The 21,638-nt window shown below is 40.6% G+C and overlaps 1 protein-coding gene across 4 annotated transcripts in view; it reads left to right on the top strand.

Moving 5' to 3' along the window:
* ROBO4 (roundabout guidance receptor 4) overlaps positions 1–21,638 on the top strand; it is a 255,040-nt gene that overhangs the window by 144,245 nt on the left and 89,157 nt on the right. For 3 of the 4 annotated variants that reach the window (XM_075604307.1, XM_075604308.1, XM_075604309.1), the window contains exons 13-14: positions 3,022–3,161; positions 20,401–20,715. In XM_075604307.1, the coding sequence (XP_075460422.1) occupies positions 3,022–3,161; positions 20,401–20,715 (455 nt within the window). The remainder of the gene's footprint in view (positions 1–3,021; positions 3,162–20,400; positions 20,716–21,638) is intronic. The other variant, XM_075604310.1, reaches the window with a different exon arrangement.

The raw sequence follows: 21,638 nt of genomic DNA, 5'->3' as shown, positions 1-21,638 counted from the left end.
CAAAACTAATCACCGAGCGAGTGGTGATAAGCTCTTATCACCAGGTTCTAAAATGTGTGCAATTCTAGTAGCCTCGATTAGGTTCTGACGGCTTATTGAGGCTCTAGAATGGTGAATTTCTCCCAAAATCCTCATACCAGAAAAAGTTGGTGTGAAGCTGAGGAGAACCTGCAGAGAAGGCGGCAAGAGAGGACTTAGAAAAAAAATGAATTTTTCCTGCATCGGATTGATGTCGAGGGTCTCCGGATCTGATACACATTAATACCAGCACTGGAGACCCCCAGCATCAACCCGATGCAATAAAAATGCATTTACAGGCAACTTCATTACCTTAGCGGCTAACCGCTAAGGCAATGAAGTGGTTAACTACTGGTACCATGTTTATTGTGGGTAGCGGGGATGGGTGAAGGTGGTATTTGTCCCTTGGTGGGTGTTTAGGCCTACTGGGGGGGGGGGAGGGGTAGCGGGACTGGTTAACTCCTTCATTACCATAGCGGATTCCCACTCCTCACACAACCTTCCAGTCAGGCCTAACCAACCACCCTGGGACTACTACCCCCTTCATCCACCCCCTCTGCCCCAAGAAACAGGCTATTGAGGTTTAACCCTTTCATCGCCGATCCGCGTAAGTTTTGGTCGAGGAAAGAGGCCTATTCTAGTAGCCTTCATAAAGTCTTTCTGAATACTGTGATAAATACACTGAAAAAAAACGGCGACGTAACAGGCCCGACGATTTTTTTTTATGAACGCTTAGTGCATAGGCCCCTATGTACTGTATCAAAACTATTTTTTGTTATGTGAGCCTGAAGCATTGAGATCTCATTTAAACAAAACTGAGGGAATCACATTAACAAACCTGATTGTTTGATGTACCATGTGATGTTTGGCCGCCAAATTAATAAAGGGGATGGATAAACGGATTTATGAGGAGAGGCTAGCTAAATTAGATTTGCTTACATTAGAAAAGAGGTGTCTAAGAGGGGATATGATAACTATATTCACATATATTCGGGGACAGTACAAGGAGCTTTCAAAGGAACTATTTATCGTAAGGGCAGTACAAAGGACATGGGATCATCCCTTAAGGTTATCATTAGACGATTGTGTAGTGAGTATTGTGGTGCTCAAACAATCAGATATTGCTCTATGGTATTGTATTGTATTGTATGTCTTTATTTATATAGCGCCATTAATGTACATAGCGCTTCACAGCTTGTTGATAGAATCTATGATAAAGTGCTCTGGTATGAAACGTGTAGGTGCGTTCATGTAGTCCTACTGCTGTTGAAGCCTGCAATAAACTGATCTGTTAATTTGGAGTTTGCCCCGTATTTTTTTTCATTTTTTACCAAGTTTGAACGTTGTTTGACTGTGCTCTGTCACTCGCTACAAACCTTGGATATCATTAGGTGATGTTTCACTGTGGTTTTTTTGTTTGCCTTCCTCTGGATCAAATTCTGTACTGTATGTACAAATATAGGATAAAGTATCTGTTGTCTAAATTTAGCATAGATTGAACTGTATGGACGTATTTCTTTTTTCAACCTCATCTACTATGTAACTATGTAACTATGTAAGAAAGAACAAATAAAAGTGTATTTTGATGCATTACTTAATTTTACACAAGCATGTGCATCAAATGTACAGTATGAAAGTGTTCCTTACATTTGACACAAGTTGTTAGCTAGAAAAGTTTACGCCACTTCAGACCTGGCAGATGTTTTTTAATGCAAATAAAAAAGGTACAAAAATGTTGCAGAGTTTGCTACATCTCATAATGATCTGTGTGTCATGTAACTCCTCCCTAACTCATCATACTGTAACTCTGCTAATTGCAAGGTGGGGCAAACGGTGCAAAACTTGGTGCAAAGACTTTGCTACATTGATGCAAAGTGACGCAAGATGAAAATGACGCTTGTGGTGATTCTGTCACCATAGACGTGTTTTCTTCTGAAGAGCCTTATAAATGCATCTACTTTTGTAATGTATTTAAATATATTGGAATGGCCAATTAATAAGAGAAATGTTAATTCTGGGGTATATGTATCAAAGCAGATGATGAGAAAAAAATGCACCAGATGTATCAAAATAAAAGATCCCTTTGAAATCAATAGGATTTTTTTTATATGTTACATCTGGCGCAATTGTTTCCTCCCAGTATTGCATCACACTTGCATTTATAAATACAACAGACCAATCAGGGGGCATTTCAACTGTTAAGTTGAATAGAGAGGAAAAAATATTTGTAAATAAACAGGTTGAAAAACTGTTGAGGCAAAAGTTTGCAAGTTGCATTTTCTAAAAGAGTCATATGTCCTGCTAGAATATTTAGAATATCTGAGGTACTGTAGTAAGATTACATTTAAACAGATTGTATTTCCTATTATCAGAAAAAAAGTTTTGTACCTACATGCTACATTATCTGGCTTATCAATACTCTCAGCACCAATTTCTAAAGACAATTGTTTATTTTTTTTATTTGAATGTGCATGTTTTCCACAGAAACAACCATTTCCTTGCATTATCCTCTTTCAGAAATTGTTCAGCCATCTTTATGTTTGTACACAAGAGGATGCAAACTGACCACGGTTTCACCTAAGTTTTACGCACTTTGTCCAAAGCCGTTTTTCTAGCTTAAGATATGCACATTTTCTAGATACTGTGTTTGCCCCATCACTGCTCCTGTTCACTAAATTGTTGTGTATGAGTTAAAATGCTTCAACTGAAACTTCATATATTGACTGCTGTTCTAAATCAATATTCTGTTTTATAACTATTCACGCGGGCAATTCAAATTTTCATGGTTTATGAAAAAAATGCTTAATATTGTAGAAGGCATTTGACACATCGTCTGTCTAATTTATTAAGACTGGTGTTCTCATTACTAACCTTTCTAGTACAACACTTTAATGACATATATGTGCTTCTATGTAAAGTTATGTTAATGTACAAAAATGCACATTATAGCCCTTGGTCTCACAGAAATTATCCTAGTGAAGTTTCTGGTTTTCTATTACACAGGATGGACACAAGTGATTCCCCATGGCTTTCAAATACATGGAAATCTACATCATGTTCCAAAAACTATAGCAGCACTACAAGCATGAACAGCCAGTTGTTGTGGAATGAGACCAAAGACACAGTTGATTTCCATAAATCTAGTAAGTACTTCAATGCTTTCATAAATATTACTAAAGTAATTTTAAGTTTAATGCTTGTTCTCTAACATAGAGGAGTAAAATATATAGATACTGATGAGCGATTATGCATATATATGGAAATCACTGTGTGTATTAAAGAAAATACTAATAGCATATCATTTACGGTATGTGGTTATCCTTTTTTGAGTACTAAGAAACCTGTCATCATTTTGCTATACAATTTGTGGAAATGTGTAGATTCACAATGAACATAGTGTGTGTATAGGTATTCATATTCAAATCAACCATAACTGCCTTATTTTCCAACACACTTTCCCTTTGACTCAGTTTGGACTCTCAGAGACCCCCCCAATCTTATGTATGGTTTGGCACCCACAAACCATATACTGTTTGTGGGTCACCTTGGCACTAGCTGGGGTATCCCCCTTAACCCAGGGATTCCCTCAGCTGAAGGGATGCATATTTATCCCTGTGCCTCATTCTCCTTTCTGAGTTGTACTGAAGCAGTGTGCCTTAGTGGTGAGTAGTGCTTATGTTTTGAAGGGGAAATATTGCTGGGACATTGTGCCTACATGTATCTGAGAATCAGGCATGATTCCTGGGTAGATTTCTGGACCCTAACCTCCTAGGCACATTCGGATAACGGTTCCTGCTTGTTTGCATGCCCGGAATGGGGAAAACACAAGAAATGGATTTATTACATAAAGTACCATGCAATAATACAATATCACTGGGTCCAAGATCTAACTCTCTTGGACCCTTATATGTGGAGCATGGGTAGCTAACCAGGCTAGACATTTATTGTATAGCCTGGTTACCCCCTCCCGTCACAGACTTATGGAGTAGCACTACTTAGTAAATATGGCCCTTTATTACACATTCACTTGAATGGGCTATAAAGTGTCTTCCAGCATGGAAGGTTTCTTATGAAGTATGGCTTCTTAGTCAATTTGGTCCCTAGCACTTCTAAAAAGGCATCCTAGGCATGATTACTGTCTAATTAATATAAATAGGTTCCGACTTCAATAACCTGTTAATGACTAAAGCATTATTGAAGCACTTAAAAAAATAAGTGGCTAAAACATTTCCCACATGTGGGACAGATGGTCATGATCTTACTGCGCTTTTTTCCGCCACTAATGTGCATTTTAAATGATACTGCTATCTCCATGAATGATAAAAGGTTGATTGTGTACAAATAGAATTAGAGTGAAATAATATGAGAACAAATGCCAGAGAAGGATAAGTATGTAGATTTCACTGAATGTATTCAGTTCTGTAGGGAACTGCAGAGCATTGGTATTTAAATATTGATCCACCACTATCACAATTAGAATAGGGCATTAAATATACTCAATAGCGTTGTAAATTTTGGTCTGAAAGAGTAAATTGAGTTCTATAGTGTTAATGTAATATAGATATGGATATTACATGTAGCATATCCACTAAGCTATGTAAATTAAATACTTATATACAGTAACATTCATATACTCTCTAATACACTTAAAAACAGAGAACAGGTGACGTTTGATTACTATGGGACATTTAATTTCTGTCTAATAGTCAGACATTACTTAGCTAAACATTTGTATACAGATGGTAATGAACATGTAATGATGCGCTTTGGGTGTTTTTATCCCCGGGATCGTTTTCAGGATACTGATCTTAATGTCACAAGAACTGCCAAAACTCCAGAGAAATACTGTGCAAGATAAAATGTGTTTGGGACAATTAAATACTTTATGATGCTTGAATATTAGTCACGTTAGATAATTGCTAGGGATGTTATGAAATTAAATAATTATACATTTGTTAGTCCCAATGATACAATTTGAGCACATTGCAAACGCAATGAAAACATAATTACCGGTTTCCAAATGTTGGTTGGTCAATGTCAAATACCTTAAGGATTGTTGTTATAATTACAAATAGCTGCAGAAAAAAAATGATAGGGTAAACAGAACATGAAGCAATTTGGTGGCTAAATGATTATTTAAATATGTTTAATTTAAATAAATATATGATATCTTAGATGAAACCCCTTTACTCCCTTAAAGTCCTCTTTTTGCTGGACCACTGTTGACCTGTATATCTTGTAAATTATACATTGAGTGCAATAATTCGGGGGATCTTCTTGATCCTACTTGGATCAGTGCTACTGTACAGTATGTACATTATTTTCTCCTCCTATGCACCTTTGTCTCAATCCTATGTATATACACCCTATCTGTTTTACTACTAGGATTATATCAGTGGTGAGCGGTCTGATCCATCTTGTTTCTTGAAATAAATAAGGAAGGGGGGGAGTGAGGGGGTGAGCTCTTGCTACTGTCCTAGGAACGGTGCCAGGGGTAAATGGAACTAGGTAACATATAAGGTACTTGTATAGGCAAGCGAGAGAACCCCTTTAGAACAAGCACTCATGGGGTGATAAAGGGTATGGATAGATAAATCTTTATTAAATTATTAGGGTAACAGTGAACACAAAACACTTAAAACCAAATTAAACAGCTAACTCCCAGTCCTATAAACTAGGCTGGTTGCCATGTAGATCTAGGGAATCCTAATTAACTGGCATATGCAGGATAGATATTTAGCTTATGCCTCAGTGAGGTATATAGGTGTGTAAATATTTATTGTCCTATCATAGATGTACCGGACAAGACATATAAATTTATACCTACACTGAATGAATTGATTCAAAGGGTGTGCTCATGGAAAGCATCTTAGTAAGTGATGGATGTACAGTGTCACAGCACTCACATACTGAACATATATGCAGATCAATACATCCAATTGGGTACTCCAATAAATATGAATCAATAAAAAATATATATAAAGGTCCCTAGAAACGACGCATAAATATATAACATAGGGTTAAAAAGGCTACTATGTAGCTAGAGATAGGCTAGAGGCCAAGTGCATAATATGTACAGGAGATTTCTACATGACACATTCACAATCTCTATCTGGAATATAGTGCCTCAGCCTATTCGGGAGTTCTCACGTAAGTGGATATTGATAAGTGAGTAACTTCCCACGAACTTCCGTGGAAACGGCACCGTATAGTTAGGTAAAGTTGTATAAGCAATTAGTATTTCAAAGTGCAACAGTTTTGATTACTGTGCCCACATTATGAAGTGGTATAGAGTGAAGGTCTGGACTAAATACCCAGATATACTTAGTATAGCACTAAAGTACTCTATGCACCTCCCACCCGGTGTGGTGTATTCATGAACACCACCGGACATTTAGTTAGCCGGGTGAGGAAGGGGTTAATGTTGGATAACACTCTTAGTGAACTGTTAGGAGTCTACCCTAAGGTCTGCTATAGGACTCACTAGATGGTCTGTATATGGATGGATGGAGCCTCTATGCGTGTGCACTAGATAGAAGGGCCCTCTTAGTGTATATCCAATATACTGTATACAGCTCCAATCCGGTGTGGTGTATTAATGAACACCACCGAACATTAAATTAACCGGGTAGGGAGAGAAATAAAAGATTGCGTTTTTAATACTGTGTCAAGTGGGTGATAGCGTCTGTGAGCCAATTGTAATGGTATTAATAGCTCAGATCCCCCTATGTAGGTAGATGTGTGCAATGAGGATAGAAGTACATTCAGTTGTTCTGCGTTGTGATACCATCTTAATTGCTTAATAATGCACGCAGAACACACAAAGCACACAGTGTCAAATTCACTTTGCATATGGATGAGAGACTTCCACCCGGCGTGGTGTATTAATGAACACCACCGAACGTTAGCTAGCCGGGTGGGGGGAGTCTCTGTGGGGGTAGAGAGGCACCTAGATACAGTTCACCCTTGCAGCGATCGCCTCGGAGCTGCGTTCCACACCACACTGACATGTGCTGACGTCACGGAAGTGCGTCCTCCACCGACAGCTGTTTCGCGTCGCTCTGACGCTTTCTCAAGGATTCCCTAGATCTACATGGCAACCAGCCTAGTTTATAGGACTGGGAGTTAGCTGTTTAATTTGGTTTTAAGTGTTTTGTGTTCACTGTTACCCTAATAATTTAATAAAGGTTTATCCATCTTGTTTCTTCCCTTAAAGCTGCAAACCCCCTAGAAACCTATTTGAGTTTAACAAATATAATGTTAGTATCTTGCCCCAGAGCACCTAATGCACTACTGTAAAAACACATGATTTTCTTAAACTCTAGCTTTTGGGGTTACTATAGTATACTTTAGGAGCTTATTCTATATGCACTGAAGCGGTCGATTCGGTAACTCGTGATGACAATTCCCCATTGGAATCTTAATAGGCTCTATGTATAATCACCTAAATATTGGTTTATTAGCTTATTTTGTACAATAACAATATATTGGTGACTGACAGCGTCTATATACCTTATTCTTCTTCTACTTCTTGTATGTGTGTTGGACTGCAACGATATGTATTTATGAAGCAAGTGGGAGGAGCTTAGGGTGGTGTTACTTTGCAAGTTGGTGCAGGTATATATGAAAAAATATGCAGCTTGCGTTACTTTTGTTACGATTTCTGCATTGGTTTTCTCGGATGCAATTATAGCGCAGCAATGTCACTAAATTCTACAATGGAATAAATACTCTTAATACATATGGTATAAATAACCCAAAGAAAATGTTCATTAGCAGACACACTTCTTCATACATAGACCCAGAAGTGTTGCAGGCTGATTAATTTGTGTTTGAGTTCATGTGTATTTGACAAAGGACTCACTAATTTTGTCTTTTATACTTAGGGATAATGTACTTAAGATTTGTATAATTTTAAGTGACCAATTTCTGAATACAGTACATTGCTTGGTCTAATTCCAGACAAAGTAGCTTCCCTTTAGTGGCTTCCCTGTATAGCTATATAACTAGACTAGGAAATATTTATTGTACAATCGGGTAGACAGATTGTTGGGGGGGGGAGGGGGGCTCGGATTGACCCGGCGGTCTTGGAACACGTTGGCACCAATGACAAAGTTAAAGAAAGATGGAGGGTCCTAAAAAATGATTACAGGGATCTAGGCCAAAAGCTTAAGGCAAAGACCTCCAAGGTAGTATTTTCTGAAATACTACCAGTGCCATGCGCTACCGCAGGGAGGCAGTCAGAGATCAGGGAGGTTAATGCATGGCTATGAAAGTGGTGCAGGAAGGAGGAGTTTGGGTTTTTAGAGCACTGAGACTCCTTTTCTGAGAGGTGCCATCTATATTCTAGGGACGGATTGCACCTCAATGAAGAGGGATCTTCTGTGCTAGGGGGGAGAATGCTAAAAAGGTTGGAGGAGATTTTAAACTACGATGGAGGGGGGAGGGGAATGAAACAGATAATGAACTAAATGGAAAAAAGGAGGATACAAGGTGGTATGGAGGTAGAATGGGGCAAGTGCGAGTTTGACAAGCAGTGAGACACCCACAGTAAATACAGATAATACTAGAAAACTTCTAAAGACTAAACCAAGTGGGCGCAGAAAGGAAGGAGCAGATAAGATAATAGTACAGGCTGAAAGAAAAATTAAATGCATGCTTGCTAATGCAAGAAGCCTGACAGATAAAATGGGGGAGCTTGAATTAATAGCTGCAAGGGAGCAGTATGATATTATAGGCATTACCGAAACATGGTGGGATGAAACTCATGACTGGACAGTTAATTTAGAGGGTTATTCCCTTTTTCGGAAGGATCGAACAAATAGAAGGGGAGGTGGAGTATGTTTATATGTTAAACCGGATCTAAAACCTATTATAAGGGATGATGTTTATGAAGGGAATGATGAAAATGTAGAGACTTTGTGGATAGAAATTAGCAGTGGAGGTAAAAGTATAAAGAAAATGTTTGTGTGAATATGCTATAAACCACCAAATATCTGTGAGATTGAGGAAGCTAAAATACTTTTGCAAATGGAGAAGGCATCAAAACTGGGTCATGTTTGCATAATGGGGGATTTTAATTATCCAGACATAGACTGGGGATATTAGCATTACAACAAAAGGAAACAGGTTTTTGGGGGTGCTTAAAGACAATTATATGACCCAAATTATTGAGGAACCAACCAGGAGAGGGGCAATACTGGATTTGGTCATATCAAACAATGTAGAAGTAATAACAAATATTCAAGTTCTTTGAAATAAATTACCAAAAAATAGATTTCTTGGGTTCAACAAAGATCTTAAACTTTAGAAAGGCAGATTTTAATAAACTGAGGTCTAATCTAGTAGTAATACAATGGGATGATGTTTTTGCAGGGAAAAATGTAGAAGATAAATGGGCAGTCTTTAAAACATTGTTAGAAAAGGACACTTATCAGTGTATACCATTGGGTAATAAGTATAAAAGAAATAAGTCAAAACCAATGTGGTAAAATAAACAGGTAGGGGAGGAAATGGACAAGAAGAGGAAGGCGTTTAGATTCTTTAAGTCAGAAGGGACAGAGACATCGTATCAGAATTATAAGGAATGTAACAAAAATTGCAAAAGGGCAATCAAATTAACAAAAATGGATAATGAAAAAAGGATTGCAATAGAAAGTAAGGTCAACCCTAAAAAGTTCTTTAAGTACCTTAATAACAAAAAAATGAGAAAAGAAAATATAGGACCCTTTCAGTGTGAGATGGGTAGGCAGATTATTGGAGATAAGGAAAAAGCTGAGGTATTAAACAAATTATTTGCCTCTGTGTTTACCAGGGAAGAATCAAGTTCAATAGTAGTGCCGCAGGAGGAAGCCACAACCTCCATATTAATGAATAATTGGTAAACTGAGGAAGAAGTTCATAAGCGACTTGAAAATTTTTAAGTAAATAAGGCACTTGGCCCCATGGCATACATCCAAGAGTTCTCAAGGAGTTAAGCTCAGTAATAGCCAAACCATTATATTTAATATTCAAGGACTCCATTTCCACAGGCTCAGTACCACAAGATTGGCGTAAAGCAGATGTGGTGCCTATATTTTAAAAGGGAGCTTGATCACAACCAGGAAATTACAGATGTGTGAGCCTGATTTCAATAGTAGGGAAACTACTTGACGGTTTAATACAGAATAATATTCAGGAATACCTAATGGGAAAACAAAATTATTAGTAATAGTCAGCATGGATTTATGAAGGATAGATCTTGCCAAACTAACCTTATTTGTTTCTTTGAGGAGGTAAGTAGGAATTTAGACCAGGGTAATGCAGTTGATGTGGTCTACTTAGATTTTGCAAAAGCTTTTGATACGGTTTCACACAAGAGGTTGGTGTACAAAATAAAGAAAATTGGACTCAGTAATAATATATGCACATGGATTGAAAACTGGTTAAAGGACAGACAACAGAGGGTTGTCATAAATGGAACTTTTTCAGGTTGGGCTAAAGTCGTGAGTGGAGTACCTCAGGGATCGGTACTGGGACCCTTGCTTTTTAACTTGTTTATTAATGACCTTGAGGTTGGGATCGAGAGCAAAGTCTCCATCTTTGTTGATGATACTAAATTGTGTAAGGTAATAGAATCAGAGCAGGATGTAATTTCTCTTCAGAAGGACTTGGAGAGACTGGAAACGTGGGCAGGTAAATGGCAGATGAGGTTTAATACAGATAAATGTAAGGTTATGCATTTGGGATGCAAGAATAAAAAGGCGACTTACAAATTAAATGGAGATATATTGGGGGAATCCTTGATGGAGAAGGATTTAGGAGTGCTTGTAGACAGCAGGCTTAGCAATAGTGCCCAATGTCATGCAGTAGCTGCAAAGGCAAACAAGATCTTATCTTGCATCAAACGGGCAATGGATGGAAGGGAAGTAAACATAATTATGCCCCTTTACAAAGCATTAGTGAGACCACACCTTGAATATGGAGTACAATTTTGGGCACCAATCCTAAGAAAATACATTATGGAACTAGAGAGAGTGCAGAGAAGAACCACCAAATTAATAAAGGGGATGGACAATCTAACTTATGAGGAGGGGCTAGCTAAATTAGATTTATTTACATTAGAAAAGAGGCATCTAAGAGGGGATATGATAACTATATACAAATATATTCGGGGACAATACAAGGAGCTTTCAAAAGAACTATTCATCCCACGGGCAGTACAAAGGACTCGGGCCATTCCTTAAGGTTGGAGGAAAGGAGATGTAAGGAAAGGAAATTTCACCAGCAACAAAGGAAAGGGTTCTTTACAGTAGGGGCAGTTAAAATGTGGAATTCATTACCCATGGAGACTGTGATGGCAGATAAAATAGATTTGTTCAAAAAAAGGATGGACATTTTTTTAGATGGGAAAGGTATACAGGGATATACCAAATATGTATACATGGGAAGGATGTTGATCCAGGGATTAATCCGATTGCCAATTCTTGGAGTCAGGAAGGAATTCATTTTTCACCTTAATGGGTTTTTTTTGTTTGCCTTCATCTGGATCAATAATTAAGTATAGATATAGGATAAAGTTTCTGTTGTCTTAATTTAGAATAGGTTGAACTTGATGGATCTACGTCTTTTTTCAACCTCATCTACTATGTAACTATGTAACAGGTCTTCTCTCTTCAAAAACAACTATACATAAGGAAGTAAAAAAAAAAAAAAAGAAGTTGTGGTTTATTTGGTGATGTCATACATATACAGGGCACCCTGCAAGCACGTGACCTGCATACGGGACAAGGGTTAATACTGATGCCTGCAAGCGCTCTCACTTTTCACTTTCACAAAAGTCATCAAATGTACCATATCTCCTTTACAGGATCCAGGATCAATACACAGTTTTAAATATAATTCATAACACATTGAGTCTATAGTGCACCGTATAGGGATTCTTTTTCAGTACTTCTAGGTACTTAATGTTTTCTCAATACACAACCTGCAAGCTGCCCGACCATTCACTTCCGCAAAGGTCCCTCAAATGAGTTGTATCTCTCCTCAATCCGTCCCAATATACCACCGCCACGAACAGCACACAAGTGAGCACGTGACTTAGATATGCAACCAGGGCTAATACACACGGCTACTCTAGCCACCCCACGTTTCTTCTCCCCCAGGAATCAGTGAACTAATATTAACCCCTACTCAATTGTAAATCATATCTTTCCACTTCCACCATTTGAGGGTATGCAAATATGATACAAGATATCAGACTAATATTTGCCAGGGCCCCAGGTCCCTGTTTATTATAGAAAAAACTATGCACTTTAACACATCATCTGTCAACATGTGTAACATTATCATTTGTAGCAAAATTGTGTCCGAATCGTAATTACTCTCCCCAGAGCGTGCAATCAGTTCATTCAGAGCCCAAAGCATTACTTATTAAATGTGTACAGTATATATATATATATATATATATATATATATAAAAATACTATACTTTACCAAATGCTATGGATTTTCCCCAAAGAGGCGCTGGTTCAGAACATGAGGTCTCCCATGCTTTGTCCAAAGCATGCCTCAGGTGATTTCAAAATCTTTGCACAGACTTAAATACATTCTTTCCTCATGGCACCGGCATATGCCCACCTCTTTTAGATGATGCTTTGAAGCTGCTCTACCCAGACCATGTCTATAGAACTTGATTAAAACAGTTGACACATTAAGTGGACTATCCAGGATGGACCAAAGAGCAGACCAAAGAAACAGTCTTGATCTGTTTCAAACCCAGCATTTTGTATTTTGTTTAAACATGTAGCTCATTAGCCCCTCAAGCACCAAAGGGATTAACTACATAATATCATGATATTATCATGACAGGGGATATTAATGTCATAATTATATACACGAAATACCCAAATCACCACTGCCGAAGGTCACAAGGAGCTGACACTGATTTGAACAAGCCTCCCCTGATTTAAGTCAGAACCTTTACTCACTGAGACGCTCCTTCAGACTAAACACATATAAATCACTGGTTGGATATTCTGCTTGACAAATATGAAAATAAACCATACTGTACTGTATGTGACAACTAATTTGGTGGTGAAGGCAGTGGCGTATTTTACATTTTCTCGCCCATAGGCACTTAAACCGGGCCGCCTCCTTTTCGCGCCACCCTTATCCTTCTGCATCGTCAAATGACACTGCACCGTCACATGGCGCTGTGTTTCCATGACAATGTGACGCCATGTGACATCATGTTGTCATGGCAACGAGTCACCATGTGATGTCGCAACGTCATTTGACGCCGCGATGCTACAGAAGGAAGAGGGCAGCGTTAAGGAAAAGGTCAGAGACTTTTATAGAGGCCCCACAGTCTCCCCCGGCATTAGTGGGGAATAGAGGGAGGCTTCTGTATACTACCCCCAAATTTTGCTGCCAAGCCCTATAGAGACTAATGGGCAATCATCACTGGGTGAAGGGGTTAATTGCCTGCACCATAATTATGCATTGCACTAACAGCTTTTTATGATGAGACAGGCTTCTTGGTGTTCTTGTGCTTAAGTTGCAAAACCTTAAATTGAGTTCAGAATCTTTTGTCACTGTTGAGTTCAGATTTGGAATGCTCTTTATGTTTTTGTTCCAGCAACATTCTAGTTTTATTGCTCGGTACATAAATCATTCTTGTTTATACAGTTTTGCTACTTAGGGCTGTTAACAGTTATATTGATGTATTAGGAAGCTTTTGGACGTATGACACGATCGCGGTTACAAGTATAATGTGCTGTTAAAAATTACATTTTAGGTTAAGAAATACTATTATCATGCAGTGTTGTGAATGATATAATCTCTGTCATTCCTTCTTGTAAACTGAGTCACACAAACATCTCTTACTTGCATGGCAGAGATAATTAGTTTATTGATGATTGTAACAGGGAAGCAACCCTGTCTCAATGAGGCTGCAATACAAAGCCTCAGTATTCTGAGAAACCAGCAGGGAGCTGGTTAATTGCAACTAGACAATTAACCAGTCTCCAACTGGTAATCAGACAGGTTTAAAACTCCTGCTAAAACAGACCCAGAGAGACTCTCTTGAGCACACATGAAACTGTGTGCTGATGAAAAGACACCAAGGGAAAAGCCCTCTCTTCCAGGGTGCATCAAACCCAGGAACTTACCAGAGGCTGGACCCTCAACCCATTCATCCAGAACCAGAGACTGACTTGAAGGGCCACCTGCATTGAGGTACCTTTTGAAACTTTGGGGTGATATTTATTTATAAAATGCTTTACCAGGAAGTAATACATTGACAGATATCCCTCATTTTCAAGTATGTCCTGGGCATAGAGTTATGATAATAATGGTTATAATAATACAACGGTATAATAATACATGGTTACAAGTACATAGTTCCATAAGTGAACAGGGTATACATTATATACAAGACATTGTATGCACAGTTATAGATAATATATATTATACACTGGCGACACACTTTATTCGAGCTCGGCTAGTCCCACGAATTCGGGTATACTCGGGTGTATTGAGGTTTGTGACTGTTTTCTGCCCGAGTGCATTGCGTTATTTTCCAGGCAGGGATTGAAGCATTTTATTCCCGCTGGCTGCAATACTGCACAGTATATATATATATATATATACTGCATTACAATTCATGAATTTATGCCATCTGGTAGACACGCGAAGCATTGCAGCCTATTAAATCCTAATCATTATCATTTAACAGATCAGCCGCCCGTCAGCCAGGCATGAACCATGGCTGGGAAGGCAAATGCAACGGGGCTTGTCTGAGGTGAGGAGCGGCGCATTCCAGGTATCTGCCAGGTACATACTGGGTATTTGCTCGAATAAAGTGTGTCGCAGCAGTAGGCGTAAGTAACATTTACAGACCACATTAAAATTTGAGACAGCTTAAGTTTTGAAATAACTTAAACAGGTGGTGGCTGTGAGAGTCTCTGGTAGATTTTTCCAGTTTTGGGGTGCACGGTGAGAGAAGGAGCGACCGGATATTTAGCTGAACCTTGGGACCATGAACAGTCTTTTGGAGTCAGATCTCAGGTGATAAGTGCTGCATGCGGTAGGGTTGAGGAGCTTGTTAAGATACATGGGCAGCTTGCCCAGAAAGTAAGACAGGAAAGATTTGTGCCTAGATTCAAGTGATGACCAATCTAGTTCTTTGAGCATTTCGCAATGATGTGTGCTGTAGTTACATTGGAGAACAAAACAGTATATTGAATTGTAGAAGGTATCAAGTTTACTAAGGTGGGTTTGGGGTGTTGAGCCGTATACTATGTCCCCATAGTCAATAATTGGCATTTGCTGTGCGATACGCTTTCTGACCAGCAGACTTAGGGAGGATTTGTTCCTGTAAAGTACACATAGTTTGACATAGGTTTTGGATCTCAAGGTATCAATGTGCATCCCAAAAGTTAAATGAGTCAAACCATATGCCCAAGCATTTAAAACTAGTAACAGGAGTTAGGGTGGTATAAACGTTGGTTCAAATCGGGAGCTCAGTCATTGGAAGCTTTAAAAAATTAGCCTTGGTCCCAAATACCATTGTTACAGTCTTGTCAGTGTTTTTAAAAACTGTTTGTTTTGGGAAATCCAATTTTCACGTTTCAAAAAGTCAGATTGAAGTATGTGTTCAAGGTCGGAGAGGCTAGGGGTGTGTGCATATAGGATTGTTTCATCTGCATACATGTGTATTGAGGCTTCCTTACAAGCTGTGGGAAGATCATTAATGATAATAGAAACAGGAGAAACAATATCAGAATCCGTGGATGCCAGAGAATATAACGAATATTGAAGAGTACATATCAAGATGGTTGACATCTCTATTGCCTGATAAGACTGAGGCCAAGATGCATCTGGATTGATGCCACAGGGCACTGCGGGCTAGGCCTCAACCAAAATACCCTCCAAGGTTTTATAATAATGATGTTTCATTAATACAGAATAAAGTATTCCCTCTGCCAGATAACACAAAGATCATTGATGAACACTGAGAAGTGTAGGGGCAAGAGAACATAACCTTGTGGGACACCACAGGTGATATCCCGGGGGTTTGAGTTAGAGCCTGAGATGGACACATGTTGGGATCTACCTGATAGGTAGGAATGAAGCCAGTTAAAAGCATGCTCCCCTATTCCAGAGCACTGGAGTTTGTTAAGCAAGATAACATTTATATCACACGATACTTACACGGCCAAGTGTAAGTACAGGTACAACGAGGGGTATCTGTAATGATCAGTCTCTCCTTCCCCAATCCAAACAGCAGGGGAACCGTGATCACTGGCTGGCAATGATGTGTCGTTGAAGACCCTCACTCTGTCGGTCTTTTCAAAGCTCAGTTAATGTTAGCACATAATAATAAGGCTATGATAGTTAGCACCTTCCAAAAGCTGTCCTTACTCATGACCAGACCCTGATAATCATTGCGTTATTTCTTAGAATAGCTTAAAAGCAATGTAATAAGTATAGGACTTAACCCTTTCATTACAAAAAGTTACACATGTCATACAAAGATATATACAGTACAGCTGAACCCCGATATAACGCGGTCCTTGGGGTCCACAACCCTGAGACTGCATTATAACCGGGATCGTGTTAAAATTTCACTGGCATCTAGATCTCTCTCCTCATTGCAGATGACAGCTCTCTCTCTCTCTGTTCTCTCCCCACTCCAGCCTGTCTCTCTCTGCTCTCTTCCCACTCCAGCCTGTCTCTCTCTGCTCTCTTCCCACTCCAGCTTGTCTCTCTCTCTGCTCTCTTCCCACTCCAGCCAGTCTCTCTCTCTGCTCTCTCCCCACTCCAGCCTGTCTCTGTCTCTCTGCTCTCTCCCCACTCCAGCCTCTCTCTCTCTGCTCTCCCCACTTCAGCCTGTCTCTCTCTGCTCTCTCCACTCCAGCCTGTCTCTCTCTCTCTCTCTCTCTGTTCTCTCTTCTCTCTCCACTCCAGCCTGTCTCTCTCTCTCTCTGCTCTCTACCCACTTCAGCCGGTCTCTCTCTCTGCTCTCTCTCCCCACTCCAGCCTGACTCTCTCTCTCTCTCTGCTCTCTCCCCACTTCAGCCGGTCTCTCTCTCTGCTCTCTTCCCACTCCAGCCTCTCTCTCTCTGCTCTCCCCACTCCAGCCTGTTTCTTTCCCTCTCTCCTCTCTCCTCGACCAGCCTGTCTCTCTCTGCTCTCTTCCCACTCCAGCCTGTTTCCCCCTTGCATCTCAGATCCCCCCCTTGCATCTCTGTTCACCCCCCCCTTTGCATCTCCGTTCACTCACCCCTTGTATCTCCGCTCAACACCCCCCCCCCCTTGTATCTCCCTTCACCTCCTGCACTTGGCCGCCCCGCGGGGCCTAAACAGGAGGCCGCATCAAGAGCAGAGCGAGGCGTCTGCTGCAGTGAGGGAATAAATCTGGGACCCAGGAGACGGACATGGCGCTGGTGGTGCCGGGACCCGGCCCACCGCAGCCTCCCAGCCCACCGCAGCCTCCCGGGATAGTGACCCCAGCTCTGCTGGGGGTGGTGTGTGTGTCCCACCCTTCCCCTGGTACCTGTTCGGTGCCGGCCCACCACAGCCTCCTGGGATAGCGGCCCTGGCTCTGCAGGGGGTGGTATGTGTGTGCGCGCGCGGTACTTGCTCCAGTCCCCGCTGCTTCTGCCTCCGCCAATATTGCGCAACCACGCTCCCCAGCACCTGCAATACTCCTAGTGGCTCTTGTCGGATGGCGACCTGCCCCTCCCATGCTCCTATAGGATGAGGCTAAGGGGGAGGGCTCACACTGCTCATGCGTCGCGCGCTGCCTTGTGATGTCGTAGCATCCCGTTGGCATGGAAACGCGGCGTTAGTCACGCAGCCATTTAAACTGAAGTTGAAGGAGTCAGAAAATGCCGCCTAACTGTTATCACTGTTCCAACTTTTATCACTGTTCTAACTGTTATAAATGCAGCAGCCCTATTGGCTGCCTGGAAACATGTGGTCTGATGCCCCTGAGGCTGCTGGGACTTGTAGTTCCCAGCGGATCTATGGGTGTAATGGCCACCACTGGCTCACAATCTCCCTGCAGCAACCACACAGCCGTCCCCCTCATGCAGCCTGGAGGTAAGAGGGGGACCTAGCTACATCTAGTTCTCAAGTGATATGTCCAAAAATTCAGGATCAGGGTGTCAAGAACACAGGAGGATATCAATCCTCTATATACAAAGTTTGTTTTAGTAGAGGCAATAGGGCCCAAGACAAGAGAGCAGGGTAGTGTACAACCCATAGGTCTGAGAAGACAAAGTTCTGATGTAGTTTATCCATCACACTGTAGTGGGCTAAAATCAGTTTAAAGTATTCATGGAGGAGTCACATTGGGTGTATAGGATTGGGGAATAAAACAGATAATCCACATGGGCTGGGATTTGGGAAGTACAGTATCAGTCACAAAAGGTTTATAAAAATCAAGCATAATTCTGATAAGTATTGAGCTGCCTGCCTCCTTGAATCTTTATCACACATACACACACACACACACACTCACTCACTCTTTAAGGGAGCTGGCTCTCGCTCTGATTTTCCTCTCTCTGTCAGCCGGAAGCTGACGGCAGAAGCAGGGAAAGGAGAGAGCTGCCAGCTGCTGCAGCAGATGCCGGGTAAGTCCTGCGTGGGGGTACCGCTGAGCCGCGGGGTCTGGGACAGCTGGGAGACTTATCCCATCTCTCCCCCCCGGCGGACGTGGAATCCCCAATCACGCCATCCCCCCTCCCCCCGCGATCTGCTTAAACGCGATCGCATTATGTGGACCCCAAGTGCCACGTTAAAGCGGGGTTCAGCTGTGTATATTATATATATATATAGGCAATACGATACCGTGTGGACGAATATCAGAGGCAGCACGCCAGAAAGTAGTCAAAAAAAGATTGTATTAGTAAGACATCATATCCAACGTTCACATCACCTTGAGAAAGGTCCCGCATGTAGGACCGAAATGTTGGATATGATGTCTTACTAATACAATCTTTTTTTGACTACTTTCTGGAGTGCTGCCTCTGATATTCATCCACACGGTATCATATTGCCTATTTTGCTCATATAGGATTTGCACCCACCATTGTTTACCCGACGAAGTGCCTTTGTTCTCATTTATCTACTATATATATAACTACTATATATATATAAAACAAAAAGAAGCGCCAGTTCCGTATATAATAGTGTAATAATAGGAATTTATTAAATAAAGGAAGCCGTCAAATAGACCAATGCGAAATTGGTATGATTAAAAAGCAATCAATAGACAAGTATTGGCAATGTGCAGCAGTGTGTGAGTGACCTGCAGAGGGTCTAATACAGCGAGGTGACCAAAAGATGATATGGAGGAACCAGTGATGTTGGTAATAATGGTAAGCAGTAGATATAGCTGCTAATAGCCCAAAGGATTGAAATAGTCACCAGTAGAAGAGTATTCCTTCTCGATAGAACTTTGGTGTGCTCTTCTCAGACCAAATGGTCTTATTCCAAATTGTGCAGTAACAAATCCAGGTAAAGATGATATCAACTCCCTCCTGTGGCACATAGAGATGAACTGTGTCCCGAAACCTCATTTAGAAGCAAACACTTCCTGATGATCAAACCTCGCTGTGGCGCTGAATAAAGATTTAAAACAGGCGCCTCTGTCTCCAATTGCAGAGCGGTGATCTGTTCCTGGAGCTCCTCACTGACTGTAACCACGTCACCACGTGGCTGCGTCACTGCGTGTCTACGTGTCACGTTCCAACACATTTCGTCACTGACAAGTGACTTTCTCAATATATATATATAATGACTGTATGAAGTATGGGTGTACAGTAATGTATATCCATGCATTCCTCAAAAATATTAATATTTAATTTATAATGTTCAATTAAAATAAACGAAGGATGTCCTTAATTTTTTTTAAATTTTACATTAATATAGATTAAATATGAATTAGTATTGTTGAAGTATGTATGGATATGCATTATTGTACACAATAACTTTTACAGTCATTATTATATTATATTCAATATCATTAACTTAATACTTGTACAAATTATACATTTCTAATATTATAACAAGATTTGCATTAGCTTTTGGTAACACATGAAAATCTCTGTTAATAACGCTACCTTAATAATGCACCTTAAAGTTTGTCCGATGCGCATGTGCAGTGTATTAGAAAGTGCAGGTAATGTAATGATGGTGGTTTTACTATTGGACTCTATATATGCATATGACTAGCTTTGAGGATTCCCATTAAATGCAGGAAAAATAACGTAATTAGGTAACATAATGTTATTTGCTCTTATTTAACACACTTCTGAGGATCTAGCCCTATATAACTATGTAATATAACCTGCAATGTGTCTATTTTAACTAAATACAGTTTGCTTTCTTCAGCAATATCATTTGAACGGAAGAGTGAAGGGAGCCGAAGTCAAGTAATCCCACTGGTGCCTGAAAGTAGAAGCTTGTATGGGACACTGTATGTTGACCTTCCAGGAAAAGACATGACAACATTTCAGTGCCCATCATTTGTTAAACTCTCAGGAATAGGACCAAATGGAAAAACACCTGAACAACTTGGACTGTTTGACCATAGTCATTTTCCACAGTATTTTAATAATGTTGATGTTAATAATAGCTTCCATGGTGGAACAAGAAGGAAATTGCCATGGATACCCATTGTTCCTGTATCTCCTAACTGCAAGAAAGGTAAAAAAATTAAAAAAACATCAAATGCATTTTTCTTTCATATGGATAGAGGAATTTGTATTTCTGTTAATAAGAAAAGAATGTGACAATAGACATATAGGGCCTCATGCACTAAAGTCCGATAGAAAAAAATCGTCCGGGTTTTTAAATTGACATTTTTGACAGCGTTGTTATCACGGTATGCAGAAAGCCTCGAATACCAGTGATAGCAATATTTCAAAAAATGGCGAGTAGCCAGCAACGAGATGATCTGCCCTCTGAAAAGGGCTCACCCGGCGAGTTGATTCTGCTGCAGTGAGAGAGAGAGCCACCTCTCTCTCTGAGCAAATCTCGCCCAAAATAAAAATATTTGAATTAAAATTTTATTACTAGTGTAGATGATCAGGGGGTCTCCGGAGCAGAACCACATTGGGTTCAGGTCTGGGGACCCCCTGCTTCTCGAGATACAGGCCCCGTTATGGGGTGCCGGTATCTCCGATGCATTGAAATGTCCCGGTCACGTGACGTGGGACATTTACATGCATAGGAGATACCGGCACCCTATAACAGGGCCTGTATCTCGGGAAGCAAGGGGTCCCGGACCTCAAATCAACATGGCTCTGTCCGGAGACCCCCTGCTCATCTACACTAGTAATAAAATGTTAATTAAAATATTTGGAAAAAAACAATACACAACCCACCCCCTGTGCCCCCACATAAAACAATTTTTTTTTTACACACAGGATTAATACCACAGGCCGGCGTGGGTCCCCGGGTGGTCCCCACAGGTGTACGCAGGCCCCATAAGGCACCCCAGGGGGTTCCCACAGGTGTCTAGGGCCCTCAGGTGGTCCCTGCAAGGCTCCGTGGGCCTCCAGATGGTCCTCGTGGGTGTCCGTGGGCCTCAAGGGTGGTCCCCATGGTTGTCTGGGGGTCCCAGGGTT

Source organism: Ascaphus truei, chromosome 6 (genome assembly GCF_040206685.1).
Source record: "Ascaphus truei isolate aAscTru1 chromosome 6, aAscTru1.hap1, whole genome shotgun sequence".
NCBI lineage: Eukaryota > Metazoa > Chordata > Amphibia > Anura > Ascaphidae > Ascaphus > Ascaphus truei.
The sequence above is the reverse complement of the archived record's forward strand: the minus strand, read 5'-3'. Positions and strand labels throughout refer to the sequence as shown.